Here is a 26,600-nt window from a genome sequence, read left to right on the forward strand (position 1 = left end):
ACTTGTCAGTATTTCTCCCCCCACCCCCCACCCCCCGCCTCCCACCCCCCCACCCCCCTGGGAGCTTTTTTTTCACTTTTTAAAATTTATTTTTCTATTATCAGCTTGATACAGTATAAATTCTTATCCTAATTGTGAAATGTTTCATTGAGGCTTGCCCAGTAATTGAGTAAAACCAAAACTTATTATAAGCTGAACTTGTCAGTATTTACTATGAGCACAACACATTTAGAAATACTTCAAGCAAACATTGAAGAATGTCACTTGAAAAATATATGCCAAGAATTCCTAAGTTTTGAGCTGGGCCTGATAGCTCATACCAGAATTTGGATGCCAGAAGTTGGAAGGGCTGCTGAGGCAGGGGGATATCAAGTTTCAGGTCAGCCTGGACTACAAAATGAGACCTGTATCTTAAAAAGCCAAAACAAACAACAACAATAAACCTTAATAACATATAAGAATCTAAAAGTTTTTAATATAGATTCAAGATACATTATTGAAAAAAATAGCATGTTTGCATCCCCCCCCAAGTAATTAATTTTTACTGTAGGAATCCTTCTGTGCATATCTACTCCACCATTTCTCCAATTCTTCTCTCCCTTAACAGTATTCCTCAGCCTATTTGTTGATCTCCACAGTTCCCCTGACACTTCCTGGTGTATATTCAGAAACCTTTGCCCTGCCTGTGGTTGCAAGTTAGCTCTGTTTATATGTTTATAGAAATAATTTTGTGCTTCTGAGTTTTGCAGATGTGGAAATGACAAACACATATACTGAACTTTCCAAAAAAAAAAAAAAAAGGATATGATAGTCAATGTGCTTGAACTCTTACTGAACTTTCTATCCAAGTTCCAAGATGCAGGTGCTAATACTAGGAACCATTTAGAAAGTAGTTTTGAAAAAAAAAAAAAAAAAACACAACTTTTTAAAGAGAAGAAAAAATGCTGTGTCTGTCTTGTTCTAATTCGCTTTTCTGTCGCTGTGATAGAATAATGGTCAAAAGGAAATGGGTTAAGAAGAGTTTCTTTCATCTTACACTTCCAGGCATGAGTGCATCACTGGGAGAAGTCAGGGCAGAAACTCAAGGCAGGAACCTGGAGGTAGGAACGGAAACAGAGCACCGAGGCAGTTGCTCATTGGCAGGCATTCTGTGGCTTGTTCAGCTTGCTTTGTTTTAAAATCTAGCCCCCCCCCCACCTCCCTGCCCTTGGTGGCACCATCCATAATGGGCTAGGCCCTCCCACATAAGTCATTAATCGGGAAAATGTTCTATAGATATTACCCAGGTGCCTGATGGAGGCAATTTCTCAACTGCCCAGGTCACACTAGTTTGTGTCATGTTGAGCAGGAAAGTAACCAGCACCCTTGTCAACATATTTTCAAACATCTGGCATTGCTGGAGAGGGCAGGTTCCTCTTGCAGTTTAATATCTCAGAGCTCCAAGAAAGACTTGCAGTTTGTTCCCATCTGATACCTTTCTTCCTGCCTGGCAGGCCTTTCCCTCCTTTGCTGGGGAGTACTTCCCACGCAGCCACAGAGGTCTGGAAAAGGGCCCCCCTGTAAGGCCTTCTCAGGGCTCCAGTAGCCCGGAGGTCTGTCTCCGACTCTTCTCACAGTTTTCATGTTGATGTGTCCGTTTTTATTCCCAGAGCTTTTCCATCTCCGCACAAGAATCATCTTAGACTCTCCAGTCCCCAGTCATTTTGGTTTCTGAATGAAAAAAAAAAAAAGAAAAAAGAAAAAAAAAAAAGAATGGGACTGCTCTTAGGTTTGGCGGAGGAGAAACTTAATCTTATTGTAGATAAGATAAAGGGGAGGGCATGACTAGAGGCAGAGGCATCTAGTGGACGTGAACCTGAGCCATGGGGGAGGGGAAGAGGGGAACCAGGAGCAGCGGTCAAAAGGGCGAAAGGTGAAGAAAAAAAAGGAAAAAAAAAAGAGCAGGTAACCAAAAACGTCTGAATTATATAGGGAAGAGCCTTTAGAGAAGGGGAGCCTAGCCCCTTGGCTGGGGAGTTCAAGTAGGGACTGAGGGATGCTGGGAGAACCTGGTGGCCAGGTCCGCTTTGATATGTTAAATAGGCACCTCAGAGGTTAGTCCCAGGTTTGAGACTTAACAGATTGCGGATTGGATTCTGATTATTTAACACTGTTCCATTTCCTCCCTCAAAGTAGAAGTCAAAGTTTTCAGCCCCCTAACCCCAAACATCCCTAGGCCAGCTCTCTTCCAGACTCAGTTCACACCATATCATTGCGGAATCTCCGCCAGCTTGGCCTGTTTCCTGTTGTATCATGTTCTCTTACACCATGTTTAACGACTTTTCTCTGTTGTTTTTACCTCCAACCCACGCAAAAATGAAAACCTTTCCAAGGCAAGAGTTTTGTTTTGTTCAGAGGGTGCCACGTAAGAACCACGCCACAATGACCGAAACATCAGACATTCTTGCCCCCTTCTGAGTTCCTTAAAGGCGAGGGTCTGATTTCACTCGTGAGACCAGCATTCTGTGAGCATGTGCTGCACGTTCAAGGGGAATTCGTTTCATGGATTCTCCTCTGTCTAGGTGGCAGTTCAATTCTAGGACAATGTCAACGCATGGAAATGAAAGAAAAAGTACTTTCATGCGTCTTCGGATATCTGGGTCATATCTTTATCTTCTTCACCAGCGATCCTTCTGATCCCATCACTTAAGGGTTTCGTGGTGAAGTCTAAACACATACATTTATTATGTTTAAAAAGTGCCCGCGTCCATCACCTCCCCTTTTATTTGTATATGACTCTAACAGAGCTGGATGCCAAGATCTGGGAAGCATTTTTCTGGACAGAAGCAAGGAGCGCTCGCGGGGGGGCGGGGGGGGGGAGCGTGGCGGGGGGGGGGGAGCAGTCAGACTGCCAAGGTGGCTTCCTAGAATTGCAGTTTGGAAACTAGTTAAAGTACTGGAGATGGCCTGAGCTCAGCCTTAAGGAAGGAGTAGTGGGGGCGGGGCGGGGGGGGACACGCCTAGAGTTTCTGCCACCAGCTATTAAATAGCTGTTTAAAGGCTCTTTAAAGCTTCATGAAAAAGGAGCAGGGGCGGGAGGGACAAAGGGGAAAGAGTGGGAAAGGTCCTCTGGCAGCCGACTCATAAACACTCCAAGTAACTTTTTGACTTCGCATTCTTGACTTTCCTTAACTGGGACTGGCTCCAGCTACCGCTAGAAAGCCCTCAGGACGTGATCAGTACCCACGGGCACCACGTGGGTTCCTTTAAGAGGGTTGCCGTGGCCCTTGCACCGGAGGGGCGCGGAGAGTCCGGGGCTGCCCGGGTGAGTGTGCGTGGGGCGGCGGCCACGGCGGGGGTGGGGGTGGGGGTGGGGGCGGAGGGTGGCGCTGGGCCCACGCTTTTCCCCGCCGCCCTGGCAGCGGCGGTGGCGCGGCGGGCATGGCAGAGATGCGTTCGGGGCCAGTGGCCGGGCCACAGCTCAACGCGCTGCCCGACCACTCGCCGCTGGTTCAGCCGGGCTTGACGGAGTTGAGGCGCCGAGCGGAGGAGGCGGGCATCCCACAGACCCCGCACTCGCTCACAGATGCCTTCTTGCTGCGCTTCCTGCGCGCCCGGGATTTCGATCTGGATCTGGCCTGGCGGGTAAGTGTGCACCGGGCAGGATCCACACGCGCTGAGCGTGGCGATGTGGCTGCAGGTGCGCCCAGACCCCCGGGTGTGTCCCCCGCTCCCCTTCCCCGCGGTGGCTGTGGTCCCGGCGGTCTGGACCTTCCCTTGAACTACTTTGGTCCTGGGGATTAGAGGAAGTGGAAACGTGGGAGTTCAGCCCCTACACACCTGAGTAGGTAACTCCAAGCGCGGTCAGAGAAGGACAAAATGGACTTCTGAATGCATCTTGAAAATGTCTATGTTAATAGAGCTAAATGCCACTACTGTCAGGTAGTTTGGAGTGTTTGGGATCCAGGGCGGAACGGGCGATTCTTTTTGTGTTTCAGGTATTCACGGGACACTGAGAAGGGGTCTTGGGGCCAAAGAGATGCGACCTTGAATTTGTACCTTGGGGTCAGAGCCCTTATCTGTTCAGTAACTGTGAGGACATGACAGTAGTTTCGAGAATTGCACATTAACCTGTAACTGCTAGAACAAGATGTGCTCAGCCCTGTGCTTGGCACCGAGTAAGCGGTCAGCGGTCAGCAGGAGGACCTGACCATGACCGAGACCTTTCTCCAAGGGATACTAGGATGCGGAATTCCAACATCTCCGAATTTTATGAAACTATTTCTATTGGATGAGCGCTGAGTATGGCAAAAGCAATATAAGCAATAAACAAATAATAAAACGTGCAAAGGAATTTCCAAAAAGGAAAAAAATAAAATCCCACCACAAACGTTAGTAGTTGAGTGCCTGCTACTTCGCACCTGTGGTCAGCGTTCACTCAAACAGGCGCCTTTGTTTTTTTGTTTTTGTTGGTCTGTTTTTGGCTTTTCTCAGCCGCTTGTTGTACAGAATCATGTCATGTGAGCATGTGCATACACATCTTACACTTTTTTTGGACTGTATTATCCCTTAAGATGGAGATATTACATTAAACGTATCTAATCAGTTCCCTTTTGTGGCTGTGGAGACTGTTACTGGGTGGTCCTAGCCCCCATGCTCACTGCTCATGCCTTCATCCAGTATGGTGCTCCTGTTTTCAGCGTTGAGGATTGCGATGGCATTGCAGGGAGTTTTCACTTGGTTTGATACACTGGTGAAGTGAGCACTGTATAACAGTGTCTTTTTCTCCATATTACATGTGCTGCTTTACCAAATATGATTTATGCCTGCTAGATGAGAAACAGGTTTTCATTTTCTTTATAATATGCACTAATTTTGGTATAAGTGAGGTTAACCATATTTTAGATATCTAAAACTATTTTTTTCTGTTATCTTCTTTGTTTCTCATTTATTTTATTTTATTTTGCTTCAAAAACATCTATCTACATCAAAGAAATGAGGTCTTTGTCTTAGCTTACAGCCTATCTGATATTTAACCACGTCCTTTCTGAAAGAACTGAAATGTTTAGACATGATTAAACAGATTGACGAGTTTTTCTTTGCTCCTGGGTTTCATTGGTGCTTTCTTTTCTGGTGACGTCAGCAGTGTATCAGAAGTAGGCTAGCCAGTTAACTTGTCATCATCAAGACTAAGTCTTGCTGGAGGGGTGGAAGGAGGGAGGAGGGGGATCTGTGATTGGTACGTAGAATGAGTAAAAAATTTCTTAAGAAAAAAAAAAGACTAAGTGTTGCCTTATGAGCAGCAGCCATGGAGCCAGGGAAGTGAGCTTCCTCCACCCTTTCACTGTTCCTTGTTTGTATTTATTATTATTATTATTATTATTATTATTATTATTATTATTAATTCTTATTGTAGAGCCTCATGATCTTGACAAATGCTGCCACTCCTGTGGTGATTTGCCTTTCAGAGGACCAGCATTTTCCTCTTGTGGAATTGAACTCAAGTTTTGTGCAGGATAAACACTCACTATACTAGTGAATCATGCCCCTAGCCTCTGTTTGGGTACTGTAAAATTCTTTTTCTTTATTTCTTTTTCTTTTCTATTTTGAAGAGGGGATTGAACCCAGGGCCTACATGGTAGGTCAGTAGTCTATGACTGAGCTACATCCCGAGCCCTTTTATAAATGCTTCTATCCAACAATGTCTTTAGAAATGGATTATGGATAGCTTGTTTTTTTTTAACGCTGATTTCAATTTAGGGAGATTATTTTGATGTTAGGAATTAAAAAACCATGCAGCTTCACTTCTTTCCCTGTGCTTGCCTGGTGTGAAGTTTCTGAACACCATGATCAAGGAATACACTAGTATGTACTTTGCAGCTACTGAATATGAAAATGCAGTTCCTGTAGTTTAAATGAGTCCTTAAAATACAGAGAGATACCTAATAACAAAGTCTATGGGTTGTTGGTCTTAGCTGCTTTTTTAACAGTCGTGAGTAAGCAGTTAAAGATATAGAATCAGTCTGTAGCCTCTCCGAGAATGTGTACATTTCCTGTATTCCCTCTTTTGCTGAATGGTTTTCATTGCCTAGACTCTTGATGAATTGCCTAGTAGGACTGTGTCTGAATCCACTGGACAGAACCCAAGTTTCTGATTGTGACCTCTGTCTTGTGTGCCAACTGGAAAGAAAGAGGAAAGGGCAAATGTATGCAACTTTGTTTTTATTTTCTTCTGCAGTGGGAGTTAGTACAAACTCTTTTACTCATGGTATATAAACCCTAACATTTTGTAGGAAGAAACTTCTAAAATTCCCTCAGTTATAATGGAATTTCTCATTTCTGGTTTTTGAAGTTATGATAAATTGTATTTTCTAGTCTTAATAGCCAACATGTTTATAGAACGACAGGCATTTTGCTGAACTGTTTATATTGTCTATTTTTTCATTTTTCAAGAAATTGAGATCTAGAGTAACTCCTCAGAACTCACTGTTAAACTGTGGCACAGTAGAGTAACTCCTCAGGTACTCACATAGCTGTTAAGCTGTGGCACACTAGAGTAACACACCAGTACTCACATAACTGTTAAGCTGTGGCACACTAGAGTAACTCATCAGTATCACATAATGGTTAAGCTGTGGCACACTAGAGTAACTCATCAGTATCACATAACTGTTAAGCTGTGGCACATGGCTTTGAACTTGGTTGAAGCTAGGAAAGCCTGTGCTGCTGGAAGATGGGACTGGCTCCTTCAGCTCAGAACAGGTAGCATGAAAATAGCCTCCACCTGTTTGACAAGTAAACTTTCTAGTTCCTTACATTTCTGTCTTAAGCTGTGATGGTTTGGATATGGTTGGTTCCCTCAAAACTCATATAGAGGTTTAATTCCTATGGTGAAGTATGAAGAGGGCAGAAATATAATTCAACTACAGTGTTTAGAGTGGGCTTTTCTGGAAAGAGTTGGTCAGTGTGGAGCATTCATGATAGAATACTGATAGTTTTTAGCAAGAGAGATCATGCTATATATACACTCCCTGAGTCTTGCCATATAATGCCTGGTGTTTTCTGAGGACTCTACCAGCAAGAAGGCTAACAGCATCAGTGGTCCACTAGACCTTGGGCCAGAACTGTGAGCCAAGATAAACTTCATCTCTTTGTAACTGGTGCCATCTATGTTATTATACTATTAGCAACAAAATGACCCAAAACATATACAGTGTGCTCAGTACTTTAATCATCTTTATGATTTATGCCAAGACTTTGAAGCTTTTAAAATTCTTCTTCTTCCTGACAATTTCCATCAAACTGTAGCTTCTTTTTGTGAAATTTATCATACCATATATAAATTTCAATCTTCATTCTGTTTAGTGGATAAACGTAATTTCTCAAGGCTTCATTACCTATATAATGGGATAATGGTAGTTACCTAGAAGGCAACACTGAGAAGATGGTATTGTACTTCATAATAGTGGCACAAATATGTTTTTTCTTTTCTTTCTTTCTTTTTTTTTTGTGTGTGTGTGTCATGGTTTGAAAACAGGTGGGAAAGTGTAAGAGGGAACCTACCCTAATAGAACATTTTAAATAGACACTTCCAATTTGACTGAAATAGATAGCTTTCAGTAATAATAATAAAAAATATTCATTTGTAGCTGGTTTTTTGTTGCGGTTGCTCTGGACTTGTGTTTGTCTTGAGAATTGCTTAGTGGCAATTTATTTTTTTATTAACATTTATGTAAACTGTACTTGTGAATTTGTTTATCAGTATGGAATAAATGACCAAAGATTTGGATTTTGAGCCATTGGGAGATCTAAGTGTCAAGACACATGATAGTAATTGTTCATACTTACAGAAATGATTCTTTTCAAGTGTGGGCAGAGCTGATGGGTTCGTGATTGACCCATTCTTTCATTGAACATGTTTTCATCTCCCGAGAGCCCACATTCTACAGATACGTGCTGAATGCACTGCCTCCATAAGCTCAAGGATCCTCTATAGCGAGATACACTTTGATATTCCCAGGACAATAAAACCATTATTGTATGTAGTCACCAAGATGCTGCTTTCAACATTTACACCAAATAAGGATTTAAAGGTTTACTTTTGTCTGAGGAAACTGTTGAAAAGTAAGTGAGCATCATAAAATGCTATTGACACCGATTCTGATGCCACCTAGGACAAGAGGAGGAAGGGAGATTCATAGTATTGGACAGAATGAATGTATCAGAGCTACAATGTGCCTCTTGTTCTTGCTGCCTTTGGAAATGGCTATTTAGGTCACCCATTAGTGACCGGGCAAATTGTCTGACTTTCCTCTTTCTTACTTTGCTGCGTTTGACTTTTAGTAAGTCTCTCTCTTTTAAGCGAAAGGGACTTTATTCGATGCAGAGATGAGAGAGACAGACAGAAAGAGAAGATGACAGCATGAGAATAGGGAGAGGGAGGAAAAAGAGAGAAGGGAGGACCACAGAGGCTCTGTCCTAGAGGACTCCATGGTGACGCTTTTCTCATGGTCCAACTGGCTCTTCTCCAGCTCAGTCCCAGCCAGCGACTTCCTCCTCAGCTCAGAGTTCTCCCTCTGTGGAAGCTATTTGTAGGGTCTCCTTTGGATTATTACTGCTTTGTGACTACAATTATTATGCTCATGATAATGGATTTCAAATACGAAATTCCTTTGATGAAGTTTCCCCAGATTAAGACTCCAACTCAGTGAAGGACAAGGTTCCCATAGGTATCTTTCTAGTGTTTCCACAAAATGCCTTTCACCTAACTGAGGTTCGAAGTGGCTAATAGCACCCTTTAAGCATTAAACAAGTACAATGTCAATTTAGGAAATACTACAATGCCAAAAATCACAAAGAAAATTAAATGATAATAACTTTTTGTTGACAAGCCAATTATGGTGGTGCTTCTATGGGGGGGAGCAATGGGATTCCTTTAAACTATATTTTTCCAAGATCTAATTTTTAGTTATATAGTTTCTTTACTTCTAATTCATCTGATTGACTTTTATTCCTTGTTCTAAAAGTACTAGGGGTAGTGTTTCAGTTATCTGTTGCTAAGTAGGAAATCTCCCTTAAGGTTTTTGACATACAGCATGACTCCACAGTTGCCTGTGTTCTGTGCTTGACCAAGGCTCAGTGCGATGATGCATTTTGGCTCCTCATGATATCCAGTGGGAACCTGACTGAAGGTATACTATTTAGGATGGCCTCTCTATCTCCCAGGCTTCTCTCCATGTGGACTGTTACCATCCAGTAATCTTATATATGCCTCTATCCCTAAAAGTAAACTCAGAAGGCACCAGACTTTTCAGGTCTAACATAGTGTCATTTCCACTACTACACTATTCATCAAATCAGGGTATAAGTACAGCTTAGCTCCAAAGCCAATTCCACCTCTTTCTGGAAGGTATACATCAGAAGGTCTAGACTCATTGGTGACTATTTCAGGAGACTATTATGGACGGCAACTAAAAATGACTGAGTCTTGAGTTCAAGGCCAACTCTTGTGATCTCAAATCCTTAATGAAAGGAACTTTGTCTTTTATAACTAAAAAACTCTTCCAGATTCTGATATGATAGATGACAAGGTTCACACACAACATCAAGCCTTTCAGCTGTTTTAAAAATGTTTACCATGTGCATCATTTATGGCCATATTTAATTTTGTTTTTTTTTTTCAGTTACTGAAAAACTATTATAAATGGCGAGCAGAATGTCCAGAATTAAGTGCAGATCTACACCCTAGAAGTATCATTGGACTTTTGAAGGCTGGCTACCATGGAGTGTTGAGGTCCAGGGATCCCACCGGCAGCAGGGTTCTTATTTACAGAATTGGTGAGTCATCTGCAGCTCTGCTTCTCCTTCCTGTTTTGATTTTACCTCTCCCTTTCATGACTAGGTGTTCTGGTGATTCTTTTGGTCAATGTCTTATTTCATTAGGCTACTATAGTACAGTCCCATAGACTGGTGGCCTAGAAAAATTGAAATTTTGTTCTTAGTGCTTGAGGCTGTGAAATACAATATGAAAGCACCAGTGATTTTGTTCTGATGAGGGTCTGTTTTCTGGTACACAGAGATCTCACCCTGCCCTTACATAGTATAAGAAGTACAGTAGTCCTTGGGACTTCTTAAAATGGCACTAATCCCATTCATGAGGACCCTACCCTTATTCTCCAATCTACTTCCTAATACCGTGAACTACATTATTAAGATGGCTCAGCAGATAAAAGTACTTGCTACAAAAGTCTGATGGCCTGAGTTCGAATTTTAGAACCCATAATGAAAGGAAAGACCTGACTCCCTAAAATTATCCTCTGACCATGGCAGGCTCTTTGTGTGTGTGTGTGTGTGTGTGTGTGTGTGTGTGTGTGTGTGTGTGTGTGTGTGTATGTGTCGGAGGGGTGCATGCAGAGTAGTACCATGAACTTGGAGGTAGAATTCTAGCATATGACATTGGAGGAGACCAAATAAATTTTCAGATCCATAACTGGAGGCCTGTAATATCTGTTACATCTTTAGTTCTGTGTGGTTAAAACTTCCAGGTTAGAGAAGAGAATCTCACTCTCCCCACACTGTCTCATAGTCCATTTGAAAGAACACAGTTAACCAACATTTCAGGAACAGAATGTCTTTGAATTATATTTACAAATATCTATCTCTGTCTTTGTCTGTTTGTCTGTCTCTTTCAATAGAGTCTCAAAATACTGACCATGCTGACTTTGAACTTTGAGGTCAGGTGGCTTCGAACTTCTGGACCCACGCAATCATCCTCTCTCAGCCTCTTACTACTTAGTGAGATCACAGGCAGATACCACCATGCCCAGCTAGTTTCTTCTTTAAAGATTTTAAATGTACATATATCAGTGTTCACTACTTATCTCTATGTAAGACCTCTGCCCTTATCTCAATTGCTTGTTGCTTTGTCGATGGCAAGATGCTGTTTTTTTAACTCTTGAAAGTATTACATGAGTAAGTATGACTGGAGTCTGTATTTCTTGCCCCAGGTTTTATATCACCCACAGAGCACAGAGTAGTGGCTTTTCTGTTCTTTTGTGGCTCCATCCATGTCAAAGGAAGCTCCTTAGGGATGGGCTGGCCAGCATATATGTTTGAATTATCAAAAAATGAATATATTATAAAAACTTAGAGTTACCAGTAGAATTTAAATTTCAGATAAACCACAAATTAGATTTTGGTATGCCTGAGACATACTTACGCTAAATCTTGTACCCAATTTATCTGAGATTCACTTTTAAGTGGTGCTTATATTTTCTGTGACAACTGTGTTCCAGGAGCATAAAACTGAAACATCCAGATGTTTTATTTTATCCTCCCCACCCTCCTTTTAAGTGTATGGGCTTTGGAGTGCCTGGGTGGGCATTTGTTGTTTGTTTTGTTTTTCTAACTAACTGAGACAAAATAGGTGAAAGCAACCTTTTAATAGTGACAAAGCCAATGTGTTTTTTTTTTTAAATCACAAATGCCTTAATAGCACACTCTAACAGATCTTTTGTATAGCCTGGGCCTCTGGGAGTATAGGAATTTAAAAGTGTATTATTTAGGAACTGGGACGTCAGCTCAGATGGTAAAAAACTTGCTATGTAAGCATAAGGACCTGAGTTCAGATCCCCCAAATCCATGTAAAAAGCCAGTGCATGCCCCAGTGCTTGTCTGTAACCCTAGTGATGGAGACAGGTAGATGCCTGGGGCTTGCTGCACCATAAGCCTAGCTGAATCAGTGAGCTCGAGGCTCAAAAAATGAGGAGAATGATAAAGACATCCAACGTTTACCTCCATGTATAGTCACATGTGCATGTTACACACACACACACACACACACACACACACACACACACACACAAAGATGTGTTGTTTACCTCAAAGATATTTAAACTCAAAGATGCATAGGATTAAGGAAGGTCAGAAAAGAAACGTATGCTGCAAGCCTCCTGTGTGCTATGTTATTCTAGAACAAAAGGAAGAAACTTAGAAGTATTTTATAAATAAAATAAGATTTTATAGACTTTCTCAATTTACTTGAATTAATGGAGTAGCTGACTTTTTCCACGAAGCCCACTGCCGCCACCTCCCCTCTGTACCTTGTCTGTACAGTAAAAGCAGAGAGAGAATGCAGAGCTCTTCAGTCTATTTGGACCTTTATCAGCCCCATGACAGAGGACATAATTTGAGGCCTTGGAGAGCAACTACTATACTACAGCAGCAAAAGCAAATTTTGGCAATGAATATTTAACCATAGTTGAGTTATTATGAGTTGAAGCTATGGGGCATGTTGACTTTATTGAAATCTGTAAAATGCACACAGTAAAAACCTGTTAACACAGAGTTGCTATGAGAATTGTGTCTTGTTTTACATAGCACATGCCCACATATGTCAAGAACATTAGCTGACACACAATGAATAATAAATGGTAGGTGGATCTAGGAAAGAAATTAAAATTCTAATTTCTCATTTCTTTCTTTATGGAGTTTACTTAGCCAGTACTGTGCAATAGAACCTTCTGTAATGATCCTGTTATACAGTAGCTGCTAGCCTGCACATAACTATTGCAAGTTTGAACTGAAGCTACTGGAATGAGAAAATGAACTTTTATTTTCTACTCACAGAAAGTGAATACAGGGAGGAACAGGTCTGGCAGGTTAGTTGGCTCAGAAGCTTTTATAATCCGCAAATTTCCTTTGTTCAGCTTGCATTTCATCATTGTCGTATTCAGCTGAAGAAGTGTCATATTTTTGAGCTGAATGAATAATTCCCATATTCTTACCAAGAATTTGAGTTGCTGTAAATCAAAGAGAATTCCCATGGCCACTTTTTCCCTTTCTGGACCTTTGTCTTTTTCCTCTTGGCTTTATAATACCAGCTAGCATTTAGAACTGTTAAGCTTCAGCCTCTGAAAACAAAAACTGCTCCTTAGTCCCACTCCAGCCTCCACCTGCCCCTTCTGCTCTCACCTTTTCTGTTCTCAGCCAGACTCCTGGTTCCTGTAGTTCACCAACCATACTTCTCAAGATTCTCATCTGCCCCTGGTCTGGTTTCACTTCTGCATCTACTGGAATAACTGTAGGCAACCGTGGCGAGCAATCCTCTTTCCAGTAAATCTGATAAACAAGCCAAGTCCTATTTTCCTTCTCTCTTGTGAACTACACTATTCTGTGTCTCTATTGCCATGCACTCCAGGAGTTTTTCCTTCAACCAGACTGGTATTCTTCATTTCTACCACAGAAACCACCTGTTTTCATCAGCCTTAAAGTTCTGAAATTCCTCAGGACACTGGCCTCAGTCTTCATTTCTTACTTATCTTATTTTTAAATATTAAAAAATTATATGCATTTGTGTGTCTCTGTAAAGGAGTATGTGCATATGAATGAAGATGTCCACAGAGGCCAGAGACAGTATGGGATCCTTTGGAGCTGAGTTACAGGAAGTTGTGAGCTGCTTGTGAACCACATGGGTGCTAGGCATGAAAGTCATGTCCTTTGCAAGAACAGGACAGTCCTGACTGTTGAGCCATGTCTCCAGCCCATCAGTTTCTCATATGTATCTTTGTCTCTCTCACCTATAACAAGGAAAACTGTCTGTGCTAGACAGTCCCTACTATAGGTGTCATTTAAGCACCGATAACTACCAGAATTGTGTCTTTACCATGTTTTATTCTTTGGGGATTCAGATCAATACAATTAGTTCCCTGTTCTACTTGCATCCAGTTGGCAGTCTTTCGGTCACCATTATGGGATGTGTATATATGATCTTTCCACCCCCAAACACTACCTCAATAAATAGCATATCCAAATTAACCTGGAAGCCTACAAGGATCTTTGATTCTGAGCTTTTCCAGTTTCTATTAATTGTTTTCTTTTTATTCTTCTTCTTCCCTCTCTTCCTCCCTTTTTCCCTCCTTTTGACAGGCTCTCACAGAGCCGAAGCCGGCATTGAACTCAGTGTATAGCTGAAGATGACCTTGAACTCTGGATTCTCCGGCTTCTACCTTGAAGTGCTGGGATTACAGGTGTGCACCACCACACCTGACCTGAGATATTTTTCTTTTTCACATACCCTTTAAGTACTCAGTGGCCTCCAGTCTGAAGCCTTATGTATTGTTTTCAACTATGGAAAACTTTCTCTACCATAACTGTTCCTTTCTTGTTTCCTGCTTTTTATTTCTGGCTTACAGGTATCTTATTATTTGGGTTTTGAAATTTACAGATTCAGCTGCATTGGTCTCAATTTTGTGTTAATACAAAATCTTGTTCTTTTATGTGAGTTTGGGGAAAAATTGCTCAACTTGCCTTTTTAAATCATTATTCAGTTGCTGGCTGGCTCTCTTTTGCCACTTAACCCATCAACTGATTTTTTTAATTAAATCTTTTCATTTCTTTTACATACCAAGCACAGTTTCTCCCCCCCTTCTCGTTCTCTTCCCTCTCCCCAACTCCTGTCCACCCTTCCCCCATCCACTCCTCCTTCCTTCAGAAAGGGGCAGGCCTCCCATGGACAACAACAAAGCATGGCACATCAAGTTGAGGCAGGACCAAGCTTCTTCCCCTGCATCAAGGCTAGGCAAAGCATCCCAGCATTGGGAACAGGTTCCCAAAAGCCAGCTCAAGCACCAGGGACAGGTCCTGATCTCATTGCTAGAAGCCCCACAAACAGACCATGCTACAAATCTGTCACCCACATGCAGAGGGTCTAGGACCATGCAGGCTCTCTAACTGTTGGTCCAGAGTCCATGAACTCCCACGAGTTCAGGTCAGCTGTCTCTGTGGGTTCCCCCATCGTGATCTTGACTCCCCTGGCTTCTCCAATCCCTCCTCCCTCTCTTCAATTGGACTCTGGGAGCTTGTCCAGTGCTTGGCTGTGGATCTCTACATCTGCTTCCATCTCAACTGGTGTTTTTGAGTTGAGTTAATTTTTATTTCTAAGATTTCAACTGAGTCTTTTTAAAAATAATTATTCTTTTAAAAATAAAGTATTTTATTTATTCTTTTAGAATTTCATACATGTATATATATTTTGATCATATCTACCCTGTCCAATTCCTCTCAAACACCGCTCCCCCCCGCCACATCCCCTTTCCAAATTCCTGTCCTTTTCAAATAACCCACTAAGTCCAATCAGTGCTGTCCATATGCAAATGAGTATACAGTGGCACGTGGACAACTGAACAGGGACCATGTCCCTGAAGACAAGTGCCTTTCTCTCTCCCAGCAGGATCCACTGACAATAGCTTCTCAGCCAGGATGGGACTCAGAGCCTTCCTCCATCCATGCTGGAATGTTCACTGGCTTGCTCTTGTGCAGGCAACCCCTGCTGCTATGAGGTCAGGGGTGCTTTCATCACCATTGTCCCATCCAGAAGACAGTGTTTCCCAGCAGTCCTCCTCACCTCTAGTTCTTACAATCTTTCCACTAGGTCTTCTGCCATGTTCCCTGACATGTGGTATGTGTGTGTGTGTGTGTGTGTGTAGTGTGTGTGGTGTGTGTGGTGTGTGTGGTGTATGTGGTGTGTGTGGTGTGTGTGTGGTGTGTGTGTGTGGTGTGTGGTGTGTGGTGTGTGGTGTGTGTGTGTGTGTGTGTGTGTGTGGTGTGGTGTGTGTGTGTGTGGTGTGTGTGGTGTGGTGTGTGTGTGTGTGGTGTGTGTGGTGTATGTGGTGTGTGTGGTGTGCGTGTGTGTGTGGTATGTGGTGTGTGTGTGTGTGTGTGTGTGTGGTGTATGTGGTGTGTGTGGTGTGTGTGTGGTGTGTGTGTGTGGTGTGTGGTGTGTGGTGTGTGTGTGTGTGTGTGTGTGTGGTGTGGTGTGTGTGTGTGTGGTGTATGTGGTGTGTGTGGTGTGCGTGTGTGTGTGGTATGTGGTGTGTGTGTGTGTGTGTGTGTGTGTGTGTGTGTGTGTGTGTGACAGATGTCCCATTTATGGCTGAGGTCTCTACTCTACAGTCACTTTTTCTTTCAACTTTGACAGTCTGTAAGTTTCTGTGTTAACCACCATCCACTGCAAAAAGAAATGTTTCCAATGAGGGCAGAGAGCTGCACTAATCTATGAGTATAAAGGTAAGTATTTAGAACGCAGTTTGGTATCAGGACCATTTAGCATAATAGCAGCCGTAGGTCCCCCATAGGGCCTGTGACTTCCTATCTGTAGTCTTGTGACCAGATTTACAATAGCAGGCGTGTGGCAGGCCTCACACACAATCAGGAAGCAGTTTGTTGCTTGCATAATGGTTAGACCACTGTTGCAACAGTGGGCATATCTTGCTAGATCTGGTATTACGATAGTTCTCCAAGTTCACAGATGGATAAGACTGTTGATGACTTTGATCCTCCAGCAGCCTACAACATAGCAACTTTCAGCACTATGAAAGATAGCTAGCAGTCAGGAGGCTTCCAGGTTAGTACCTGCTTGATTTTTTCTAAGTCCCTTGATGATCAAAGTGTGTGGTGTCTTCAGCAATATGGTCTTACCACCAGTAATCACCCTCTCCAAAACATTTATTTAATTATTTGTTTGCTTGTTTATTTATTTACTGTGTTTATGTTTGTGTGGGTATGTAGGTGGGTGCATGGGTGTCACATCATGGGTGAGGTCAGAAGGCTTTCAGGGGTCAAATCTTCCCTTCTACCATGATGGTTCCTGGTACTGAGCTAGGCAGTCAGGCTTGGTGGCAAAAGCCTATACCCACTGAACCATCCCCCTGGCCCTATCTATTTTTACATATAGCTCCCAGTGTCCTCTCTTATGTCTGTTGAAACGATTGCTTCTTCTAATTCAGTTTTCTCTCTTAATTGTTCCCTTGATTTTCACTGCTTTGTATATGGGGTTTGGTTCCTGTCTTCTTGTATGTGTATCCATATGACAAGTTTTAATAAATCTTGATCATTTTTAAACACTACCTCCTTGCCTGACCATTACTACTATCATTTCCGCTTTCCATGATCTGTCTGAAGAACGGTAGGGAGGAACAGGCTGTGTGGACAAGAGTATCAGTACCTCCTCTCACCGTAGGTACTCTTTGTTTTCTCTGGGTGTGTATAGTTGCCTTTCCAAGGCCAGCTTCCTGCTCAAGCCTGTAGGGACGTGACTGCTCTGTGCTGGTCTCTGAGATCTGGCAGATAGCCAGTTTGTCTATCTGCTCCACAGGCTTTTCCCGTAGAAACCTCTTTGGTTGGTGTGTTAGTCATCTGTCCATCATTGTGACAGGGTTCCTGAGGAAAACAATGGGAGAGGAGGAAAGACTGGTTCTAGAGGTTTAAACCCATCATTGGCTGGCTTAATTACTGTGGGCTTGTGTGGGTGCAGAGTACTGCAACAGGGAGAACATGATGGAGGGAACCTGACGGGATTATGGTGTCCAGGAGTCAACAAGTGAGAAGAAGAGACAAAAGATCCTCTTCAAGTGCTCACACCTAATGACCTACTTCCTCCAACCAGGCCCTATTTCCAGAGTTCTCAGTGCCACCCCCCCAATCCACTAAGTTATGAATCCATAGATGCCTTAGTCCACTGAGGAGCTTAGAGCCCTCATTAGCTAGTTCCCTCCAGACAGGAGGACCTCTGAACGCTGATGCACTAGTAACCACACCTGCAGCACATGAGCATGTGGGTCTAGTTCAGATCCATCCAGTTGCTATAATCCTTGCTGCTGATGGCAACCCAGGCTCACACTTGTATTTCTGAGTTTGAAGCACTGTCGGGGCAGTAAACGTGTCCATTCCTAGGCACGGCCCTCTCTTGAGGTGATGATGTGACTTCATTTATCAGTCCAATTTGATCTGCATTCATTCTTAGTTGGTGCTCTTAAAATCTATTCATTTCCAGAAATTTAAGGAAGCATGGAGAAGCAGGCAAATATTTGCACTTCGATTCAATCTATTACTTAACTCATGATCCCTTGTTCATGATTTTATTTCTACACATCCTTTGGGTCTTAAATTAATTTGTTCCCTTAAAGAATCTTTCTGATTCTTCACCCAATACTAAGATGGAATGTCTTTATTTATTTATTGTAGCATCCTGGGACCCGAAAGTTTTTACAGCCTATGATGTATTTCGTGTAAGTCTGATCACATCAGAGCTCATTGTACAGGAGGTGGAAACTCAGCGGAATGGAGTCAAGGCCATATTTGACCTGGAAGGCTGGCAGATTTCGCACGCTTTCCAGATTACCCCATCTGTAGCCAAAAAGATTGCTGCTGTACTTACGGTGAGTATATATATATATATATCTAACAGTCAGGTGTTAAATATATAATAGTGTTTAATTGTGTTTGTACAGTTTTAGAAACTTAAATATTAGAAATGATAGATATATATTTAAACAATGTTAGCAGTAGATATAATTAATTTATTAAAAATGTAACAAACTTCAAAAATACATTCAAACTAAGTAAATACAGAATGTATACATTATAATATAAAAGTGATTTTGTTTTATTTTTGTCATTTAAGTTTTCTTCCTAAATTAAAAAGTTGGCTCAAGCCAGGCATGGTGGAACACATCTGAAATTCCAGCATTTGGCTGGTACAAGCAGGAGGATCAGAAGGCCAGCCTGGGCTACATGAGATCTGATGTCATAAAAAACAGTAACAACAAAAGTTGACTAAAAAGTTGTTATGGAATAGAATTTTTTTTACTATGTAAAGATGTGTTGCATTTGTTTGTGTTGCAGAATAATTGTTTAATTATGTAAAGGTGTGTTGCTTTTGTTTATGATGAATTTGTTTAACTACATAAAGCTGTGCTGCTGTTTCACCTTACCTGCCTAAGGAACCTGGTTGGTTCAATAAAAAGATTAACGATCAATAGCTAGGCAGAGGAGGGATAGGTGGGACTGGTGGGCAAAGAGAAAAGGGGAGCCATCCAGCTGGGGCCCAGCCAGCCAGACACAGAGGAAGCAGGAAAGCAGGATAGACAGTACACAGATGAGGTAAACGAGTCTTGGGCTAGCACATAGATTAATAGAAATGGGTTAATTTAAGTTAAAAAAAAGCTAACTAGAAACAAGCCTAAGCTAAGGCTGAGCATTCATAATTAATAATAATTCTCCATGTCATGGTTTGGGGGCTTACAGTCAATAAAGCCTGCTACAAAACAATATAACAATGATACAGTAAGATCTCACATGTCTTGTTAGCTATAAATTGATATGCCTTTCTTCAGAAATCAAGTCTTTATGTATATACCTGTGTTCTTGTGTGTGTACCTGTGCATGGGTGAATGTATATAAGGAAGCCAGTGGACAACCTTAGGTGTCATTCCTCAGGTGCCATTTACCCTATTTTGAGACACAGTCTGTCATTGGCCTTCACTGATTAGGCTAGGCTGGCTGCCAATGAACCCAGGGGCTCTTCTCCACCACCTCAGTGCTAGGATTATAAGCATATGCCAACATGCTCAGCTCCCCCTACCTCAAGAATTTGGGGATCAAACCCAAGTCCTAATGTTTGCATGGCCCCCAAAGTCTTTTTTAAAAGCCATTATCTTTAACCTAGTAATTCTACTTCCGGGACCCAGTTAACAAATAGTCATGTTATAGTAAGGGCTTTGTATGTTGTAGCAATAATAGTTTACTATGCTCTAGATTCCTAAGTCTTCCAAATGCTTTTCTACTTAATGGCCATCCCGGGTGATGGCAGACAATGACCACTTCAAATCAGCAGTGACCTAAGGATCCTAGTCCAGATCTGCTGATGTAAAAGCTTTCTACAGTCACCTCTCTTCCTGTACACAGACAGTGCCTGCAGCATGACTTCCAATAGAGGAAAATTAGATACAACTTACTTGCCCAGAGATAGGAAAGTGATCACTTAAACGATGACATATCCATTTGTTGGACCATCTCAACAATGCTAAAACTCACAATGCTCACCACAAATCATATTACAACAATGAGACAGAACAGAATGCAAGATGCTTAGAGGACATATTGCCAATTAAGTTTAAATAAAATTATATATAGAATGTGGGGAAACCCCAATTAATAATACATTTCAAAATGGCAAGAAGGGGAAGATAGTCTTCATAAAAGAGGAAAAAGTCTGCATTAACAGTAATGACTAAACTTTTGGATAAGAAAACTATTTATGAGTTTATTTTTCTTTCAGGTTATTAACCTTTTAAGCTTTTTAAGTAGTGTGTGACTTTGTTACTAAAGATATATCCCAAAGTCAAAATTTAAAAAGTGTGTGCTTATTGTTATATTCTTTCAATTTTCATGGATGTTTGATTTTTTTTCCTCTAAAAATAATTTTGGTAAAAATACTAAATTAAAAATTCCCTAAATTGCCATTGTTTCCTTAGGAGAAGCTTTATGTGTGAGCAGGGAGTGGATTTTCTGGTGAAAGTGTATGCATGGCTGTTAACGTATTTGGTCTAAGCTATTAGGAAAAAACTTCCTGCAGATCTTTTTTGAGTCCACTGGCAGTGATAGATAAACCAGGCTTTCATATTGATGGAATAAACCATTTTGAAAATGGTGTTACACTTTAGAGTCTGCTGTAAATGTGGTGTGTGTGTGTGTGTGTGTGTGTGTGTGTGTGTGTGTGTGTGTGTGCATGCACGCACACTCACCCATACATACATAGAGGACAGAGGTTAATGTTTTCTATTTCTCTCCACTTTTTTTTTGAGACAGGGTCTTATAATCAACCTACACCTCATCATTTCTGCTAGGCTGGTTAGAGTAGGGATCTGCTTCCTCTGCTCTTCTGCACTGGGACAGGCACAGCCATGCCAGCTGTTTACATGGTTGCTTGTGGTCCAAATTCAGGTCTCCATGCTTGTATAGCAAGCACTTTACCCAATGAGTCATCTTCCAGACCCCTACCATAAACTTATAATGTGTTCCCAGAAGAGACTTGTCTTTACGAATGTAACTGCAGTGTTTATGTTGTGTTATTAAGGTTTTTTTTTTCCTTTACTTTCAAAAGGATTCCTTTCCATTGAAAGTTCGTGGCATCCATTTGATAAATGAGCCAGTCATTTTCCATGCTGTCTTTTCCATGATTAAACCATTTCTGACTGAAAAGATTAAGGGCCGGGTGAGTAAAATATATTCAAGTGATTGTATCTCCTGAGAACATTCTTACCTCTTCCTATTTAAGGACAGTTTTTTTTTAACTATATTCCCCTGTCCCTTGGCCATAAACCACTGGACCAATATTGCAAATACTTATCAAACATGACAACTAATCTTATAAATTAAAATTTACTTAAAAAAACCTAACATTACTGGCTGTGAGACCCTGGGGAAACGGACATGCGTGTATCACTGGAGTGTAAAACGCATTCCCTGTAGAGGGCAGTGTGGTAATAGTTATGACAAGCTATAGCTGTGTACCAACAAAAGCGTAGATACGGAAAAAGATTAAGACAATCGAGCATCCATCGTGAGGGGCTGGTGGAAGGAGCTATGATAAACTCACACAAGCCTGCAGGGTGTGTTTTAAGGTGAGATGCACACCATGCAGATCCATGTTGGTGGTTTTGCTGCCTTTTCCATGAAAACACTATGTTTGCACAAAAATGTGTTTTGTCAGGATAAACAGAAATATGGATGATTCCCAAATGATCCAGGGACGGTGAGTGAAGGCAGAGTTAGTAGCAAAATCTCTGTTTTTAATCTTGTTTTGACTTCCAAGTTATGTGGATGTGTTGTTTGTACAGATAAGAATACATACTATCTTACCTATGAAACACATGTAACTGAAACCTTTCATGCCTGGGGTATATGATTTAACATCTTGTAGCTGAAGCAAAGGAGTTGACTTTCACAAACCTGTCCTGCTGAGCTTCATTTCATGCAGAATTTTGGAATTCAAATTTGTTGTTCGTAATTTTTGAAAGGTTTCAAATATTTTGCCCTCCAGAACAGCAGCTGCTTTCCTGCACTAGCCTGTGGAGGAACATCCTTACAGCTTTCGTTCAGGGTGTTGTTAAGTTGTCCAGGTGGACTCTCCTTTCTAGGTTCAAGTGACCCTCCCACCTCAGCTTTCTGAGAAGCTGGGGAATGCACAGGTGTGCACCATTTGCCTGCTACAAGTGGTTTTGGAAGAACTTCGTGATTCGAACCTAAAAAATAACAGTAGTGATGGCATTCATTATAATGAGATACTTAGAAGTCCAGAAACTATTCTTCCATCTTCAGAAAGCATAACATCTTATACTTGGTCAGAACATTATGACCCTAGAGAGATTCTTCACAGATTAGGCAATCCAGTTGGTATTTCTTTCCCTTTATTTTCCTTAAATGGATTTCCTTATTTTTTGACAATTTCAAGCATGTATCTAATGTATTTTGCTCCTCTGCCACCCCTTACCCTTTTCTCAGGTTCCTCCACTGCCATTGGACTACTTCTTCCCAACAAGTCCCTCTCCTTCTTTCTAGTATTTTTATTGTTATTTGTGACTGTCAATGGGTATTTCTGTCTTAAAAAAAAAAGATTTGTTTTATATTTTAGTTATGGGTATGTCCGTGTGGAGGGATGTGCTGTGAGTGCAGGTGTCCTGGAGGCCAGAAGAGTGTCAGATCTCTTGGAGCTGGAGTTACATGTGGTTGGGAACCACCTGATACAGGTGCTGGGAACTGAACTCTGGTCTCTGGAAGAGCATCAAGCCATCTTATCTCTCCAGGCCAATTTCTTTCTGTCTTTAAGAAAAATCATCCCTAAATTGTCAGCTCTAGTGAAGCCGGCCACTTCTGGCGACTTTGCATTTTAGTGTTTTATACAGGCCACTTTGTTTTCCTTTTAGTGTTACTTAGTAATACCAGATATCATCTGATTAACTCTTAAAGTTCTAAAAATAAGCATATCTATTTTGGGTTATATTCTGAACAATTAAGAACAAAACTGAGAATAACTGAGTCTAATGAAAAGGGAGAATATGAACCAAAAAGACAAAAACTTTAGAAACTGAGCTGTTAAGTGAGGCAGCTTGGTGAAAGTTAACTCACAGCAGACTAGCCGAAATGGGAAGCCAAACTCAGGCACTCTTCCTTCTCAGCTTCTCGACAGCAATATATACTTCAATAGTTCTTTTTTCCTGAGAAGATAGAATGTCTTCTCAGCTAACTGATAGCATCTTAGGTAGTCGAAAAAAGTTAATGGTTGGGATTTGAGGTTCTTAAGTATGGATACTTATCATTCATTTCTTTTTCCTTTAAAAAGATTTTTTTAAGTGTGTGTGTGTGTGTGTGTGTGTGTGTGTGTGTGTGTGTGTGTGTGTATGTGTGTGTGTGTATGAAATATCCAAGGTGGCCAGAGAGGGCAGATCCATGGAGCTGGAGTTAAGACTGCCCAGTGTGGGTGCTGGGAACTAAGGTTCACTGAGCCATCTCTCCATTCCCAACCCTCATGTGCTAGCACATATAGGTTCTTATCAAATGGCTGCTGAAAGCACTGATGAACATCTTCCTCTATGTGAGTGTCCCTGCCAGCTCTGCTGGGAAATGATCCGCAGAGAGGCAAGAATGAAACTCGGTTCAGCATGACGTTAGTTAGCCAGGCTGGATCAACTGGAGTCTGACCCCAAGTGGTTTATCTTTTCCATAGTTAAACACAGTAAAACTTGGGGGAAAAAAGTTTCCTCCTGACAATTGTCACAACAAAGCTTAAGGCAGGGCTATATTGAAACTTTTTTGCAAAGTACATCTCTTTTGGAAAGCACTAGTGACCTCTTCTACAAGGATGGGTTCTATTGACTGAGAAGGATAAGGGTCTAGGGAGGAAGGGTTTGTAATAAGCATAACAGCAAAAAACAAGCATCTTTTGCAAAGTCCATGGGGCCTTTTTCATAAGAATGTGTTATATTGACAGAGAAACAATCCTCACGAGTCTGGGGGATTGGAGTGATGGCAAAAGATCATCAAGTTATCAAACAATGTCCATTCCAGCCTTCTTGGTGAACAGATGTCAATTTTGTCCATTGAAGAAAAAAGCCTATGTGTTTAACAACTCTGTTCTCTCTAGTATTATCTGTAAGCATGTGGGTGTCATGTCCTTCTACACCCCTAGCTATGGGAAAGGTATTTTTGCTTTTCTTCTTTAGCAAGATCTACTTTTGCTTTCTGTGGCTTGCTTTATCTTGCCTTTATTGGCAATCTACAGTCACTTTTTAAAATTTGAAAAGAAAATTTAGGGCTCACAACTGTTATAATTTCTTGACGGTATTGCATCCATTGACTGTAACCATATAAATTACTCCTCGTGAGCCTAATTATGGGTACAGCTATATGCTTCTATTTACTATGAATTAATATCAGGTAGTAAATTTTATCATCCTTTTGTAAATATACAAATGCAAAATCAAAGAGAACAATAAAATTATCATTCACATCAGCACCATCTAAATATAAGTACCATTCCTAGATTGGAGAATAGAAGAACAAAGGGTGCAGTATATATATGTACTTGCTAGCCTTGGTATATCATACTTTGTAGGGTTTGTTTTTCCACTGGAAATGCTTCTAGCATGGTGAAGTCAAAGCCAACACCTTCTAAAACACTGTGGCTATTTCAGATTCATCTGCATGGGAACAATTACAAACCAAGCCTACTTCAGCACTTCCCAGACATTCTTCCTCTGGAATATGGTGGTGACGAGTTCTCCCTGGAGGATATTTGTCAGGAGTGGACAAATTTTATAATGAAGTCTGAAGACTATCTCAGCAGCATTTCTGAGGCCACCCAATGAGAAATTATTTCCTGTGCATGACTTCGTCATTAAAAATCTAAGGATGGGATCCTATTTGGTTACTAAATTCAAGAGCAAACCTTCAAATTGAATTTATGCTTATCTAATCTTTAAACATGCAACATGGATATCTGGGGAATGTTTTAACTTTTACAATGCTCTGTTCCTGTTGAATTAATTAATGTTAGAAGAGATTCCTGTTTACATGTGAAGAGAAAACATAGATACATCTAAAGTACCTGTTCCAGTGTATCTTGGTACGGTTTGGGAATTCATTTTAAACAAAATTTTATAATCACATTGTTTAATACTAGATTGATGACGAGTCCACTGCAAAGAAATACTGTGCATATCAACTGATGGTGAAACAATATTAGTGCTCAGTTGAGGTTGATGTTAGATTATAATTCAGATTGCAATGTGAATACAGCTTTATGCCAGCAGGATAGTTTATCTCAGGAAAATCCCACTTTAGCATATGCACAACAGAAGCCTTTGAATGTAAGTTTACATGCCACCATGTTGTATGCAATGAAATCGCTGTAACTAATAAAAATGATTTAAAACTTTAGAAAATATTCTGGGCACAGCTGATGGTTTCTTCCACAGTTTTGTGTTTTCAAATAAATAAAGAATATAATTGTGGCTTCTGATTATGATTTAGACATGGAAGTAAAGGTACATGTCTTTTACGAAGACTGCTTATACTTGAAAACCTAACAGAACCACACAAAAGAAAGGAAGTGTTTACATCATATTTAACCATCACCAGTTGTAGCTAGCAGTTTTCAGATTATTCATGAAATAATTTGAGTTTTAGTATTATCTTAGAATATTCTAAGTCCCACAATTCATGTTCAGTTTAGACAGTCAGTAGGTGGAGTGTGCTGTCTGTACCACAGTGCTGCTCATTTTATAAGACTTACATTCATTGAGAAAGATGTAATCTTATCCCATATTCAGTACAGTCTTAAATTTCTGACATAATTTTTATACTTAATGTTTTCTAATTAATTTTATTTTAAACTTGAAAGAATACAAGGTAGAGAATTTATTGAATATGTGTTCAACATTAGTCATATAATAGTATCTTTGTGCAAGGATATTTTTCATTGCAGAGGGTGTTTTTCTTTATAAGAAAATGAGTCTAATCAGATGAGCTGATACTTATGATTCTCTGTACATATAATTCTGACAAGATCAAAAGGAGGTGCAGATGTTCGTTAGAGAATGTGTATAATTTTGATTAGCAGTTAGATGCTAATTTTACTATTTAATTTTACTAAAATTTTTCTTTTAAAAAAACATTAGTCTTTACTAAATCATAAAATTAAAATTGTTTAAATAAAAAAAATAATAGAAAATCAGTTAAAGGAATAAACAGAAACAAAACACCTCCAGCTTTTCAAACTTTAAATCACAGAAGGAAACTCAGATGTCACTTTATTTACATGTAGCTGTTCAATCACTTGCCATGATTCTGTGGAGGAATGGTATATTAATATAAAGGCTAATGTTTTAAATGTCTTTTAATGTGTACATTAGTGAGGTAATAATGAACTGAATTTTAAAATGTCAATCAATGTATGCACATTCTATAATGGGGCTTTGAAACTTCTATAAAATGAAGCAATTCTATGAAGAACATTGATGAACAATGTGAATAAACAGTTTTGAAAAGTTCTAGGCAAATAACTGGAATTCTGTATGTGGCTTCACTGCACTTGTACCAGAAGCATTTTCTGAAAGGTGAATTCCATACATGTTTACTGTGTTGTAGAACTTCACAATAATTTATTTTAATATTGTTAAAAATAAACATCTTTCTCATAGACCATGGTGTTAATTTTTTTCATTTAAAATGTAAATGAGGCATTCTTTAAAAAATACTTTTCATTCAGAAAAAAATTAAGCAAA

General features: G+C 40.5%; 1 protein-coding gene and 1 long non-coding RNA gene across 4 annotated transcripts; one reads left to right on the forward strand and one right to left on the reverse strand.

Moving 5' to 3' along the window:
* Window positions 1–792: 792 nt before the first annotated feature.
* Window positions 793–2,403, reverse strand: LOC131904610 (uncharacterized). 2 transcript variants are annotated; one of them, XR_009377775.1, is made up of 3 exons: window positions 2,245–2,402; window positions 1,475–1,710; window positions 793–1,094 (listed from the first exon to the last, which is right to left on the reverse strand). It is a non-coding gene; the product is annotated as an uncharacterized LOC131904610 (long non-coding RNA). The 2 variants fall into 2 exon arrangements; XR_009377774.1 differs by lacking the exon at window positions 793–1,094 and having other exon boundaries at window positions 1,375–1,710; window positions 2,245–2,403.
* A 972-nt stretch (window positions 2,404–3,375) lies between these two features.
* On the forward strand, window positions 3,376–24,737 carry Ttpa (alpha tocopherol transfer protein). Of its 2 annotated transcripts, XM_059254049.1 has the most exons (5): window positions 3,376–3,624; window positions 9,663–9,816; window positions 18,001–18,194; window positions 20,921–21,031; window positions 24,510–24,737. In XM_059254049.1, the coding sequence occupies exons 1-5, from the start codon at window positions 3,421–3,423 to the stop codon at window positions 24,681–24,683; spliced, it is 837 nt and encodes a 278-aa protein (XP_059110032.1). In that variant the 5' UTR covers window positions 3,376–3,420; the 3' UTR covers window positions 24,684–24,737. The 2 variants fall into 2 exon arrangements, with proteins under 2 accessions (XP_059110032.1, XP_059110033.1); XM_059254050.1 differs by lacking the exons at window positions 18,001–18,194; window positions 20,921–21,031.
* Window positions 24,738–26,600: the final 1,863 nt, after the last annotated feature.

Source organism: Peromyscus eremicus, chromosome 2 (assembly GCF_949786415.1).
Source record: "Peromyscus eremicus chromosome 2, PerEre_H2_v1, whole genome shotgun sequence".
Taxonomy (NCBI): domain Eukaryota; kingdom Metazoa; phylum Chordata; class Mammalia; order Rodentia; family Cricetidae; genus Peromyscus; species Peromyscus eremicus.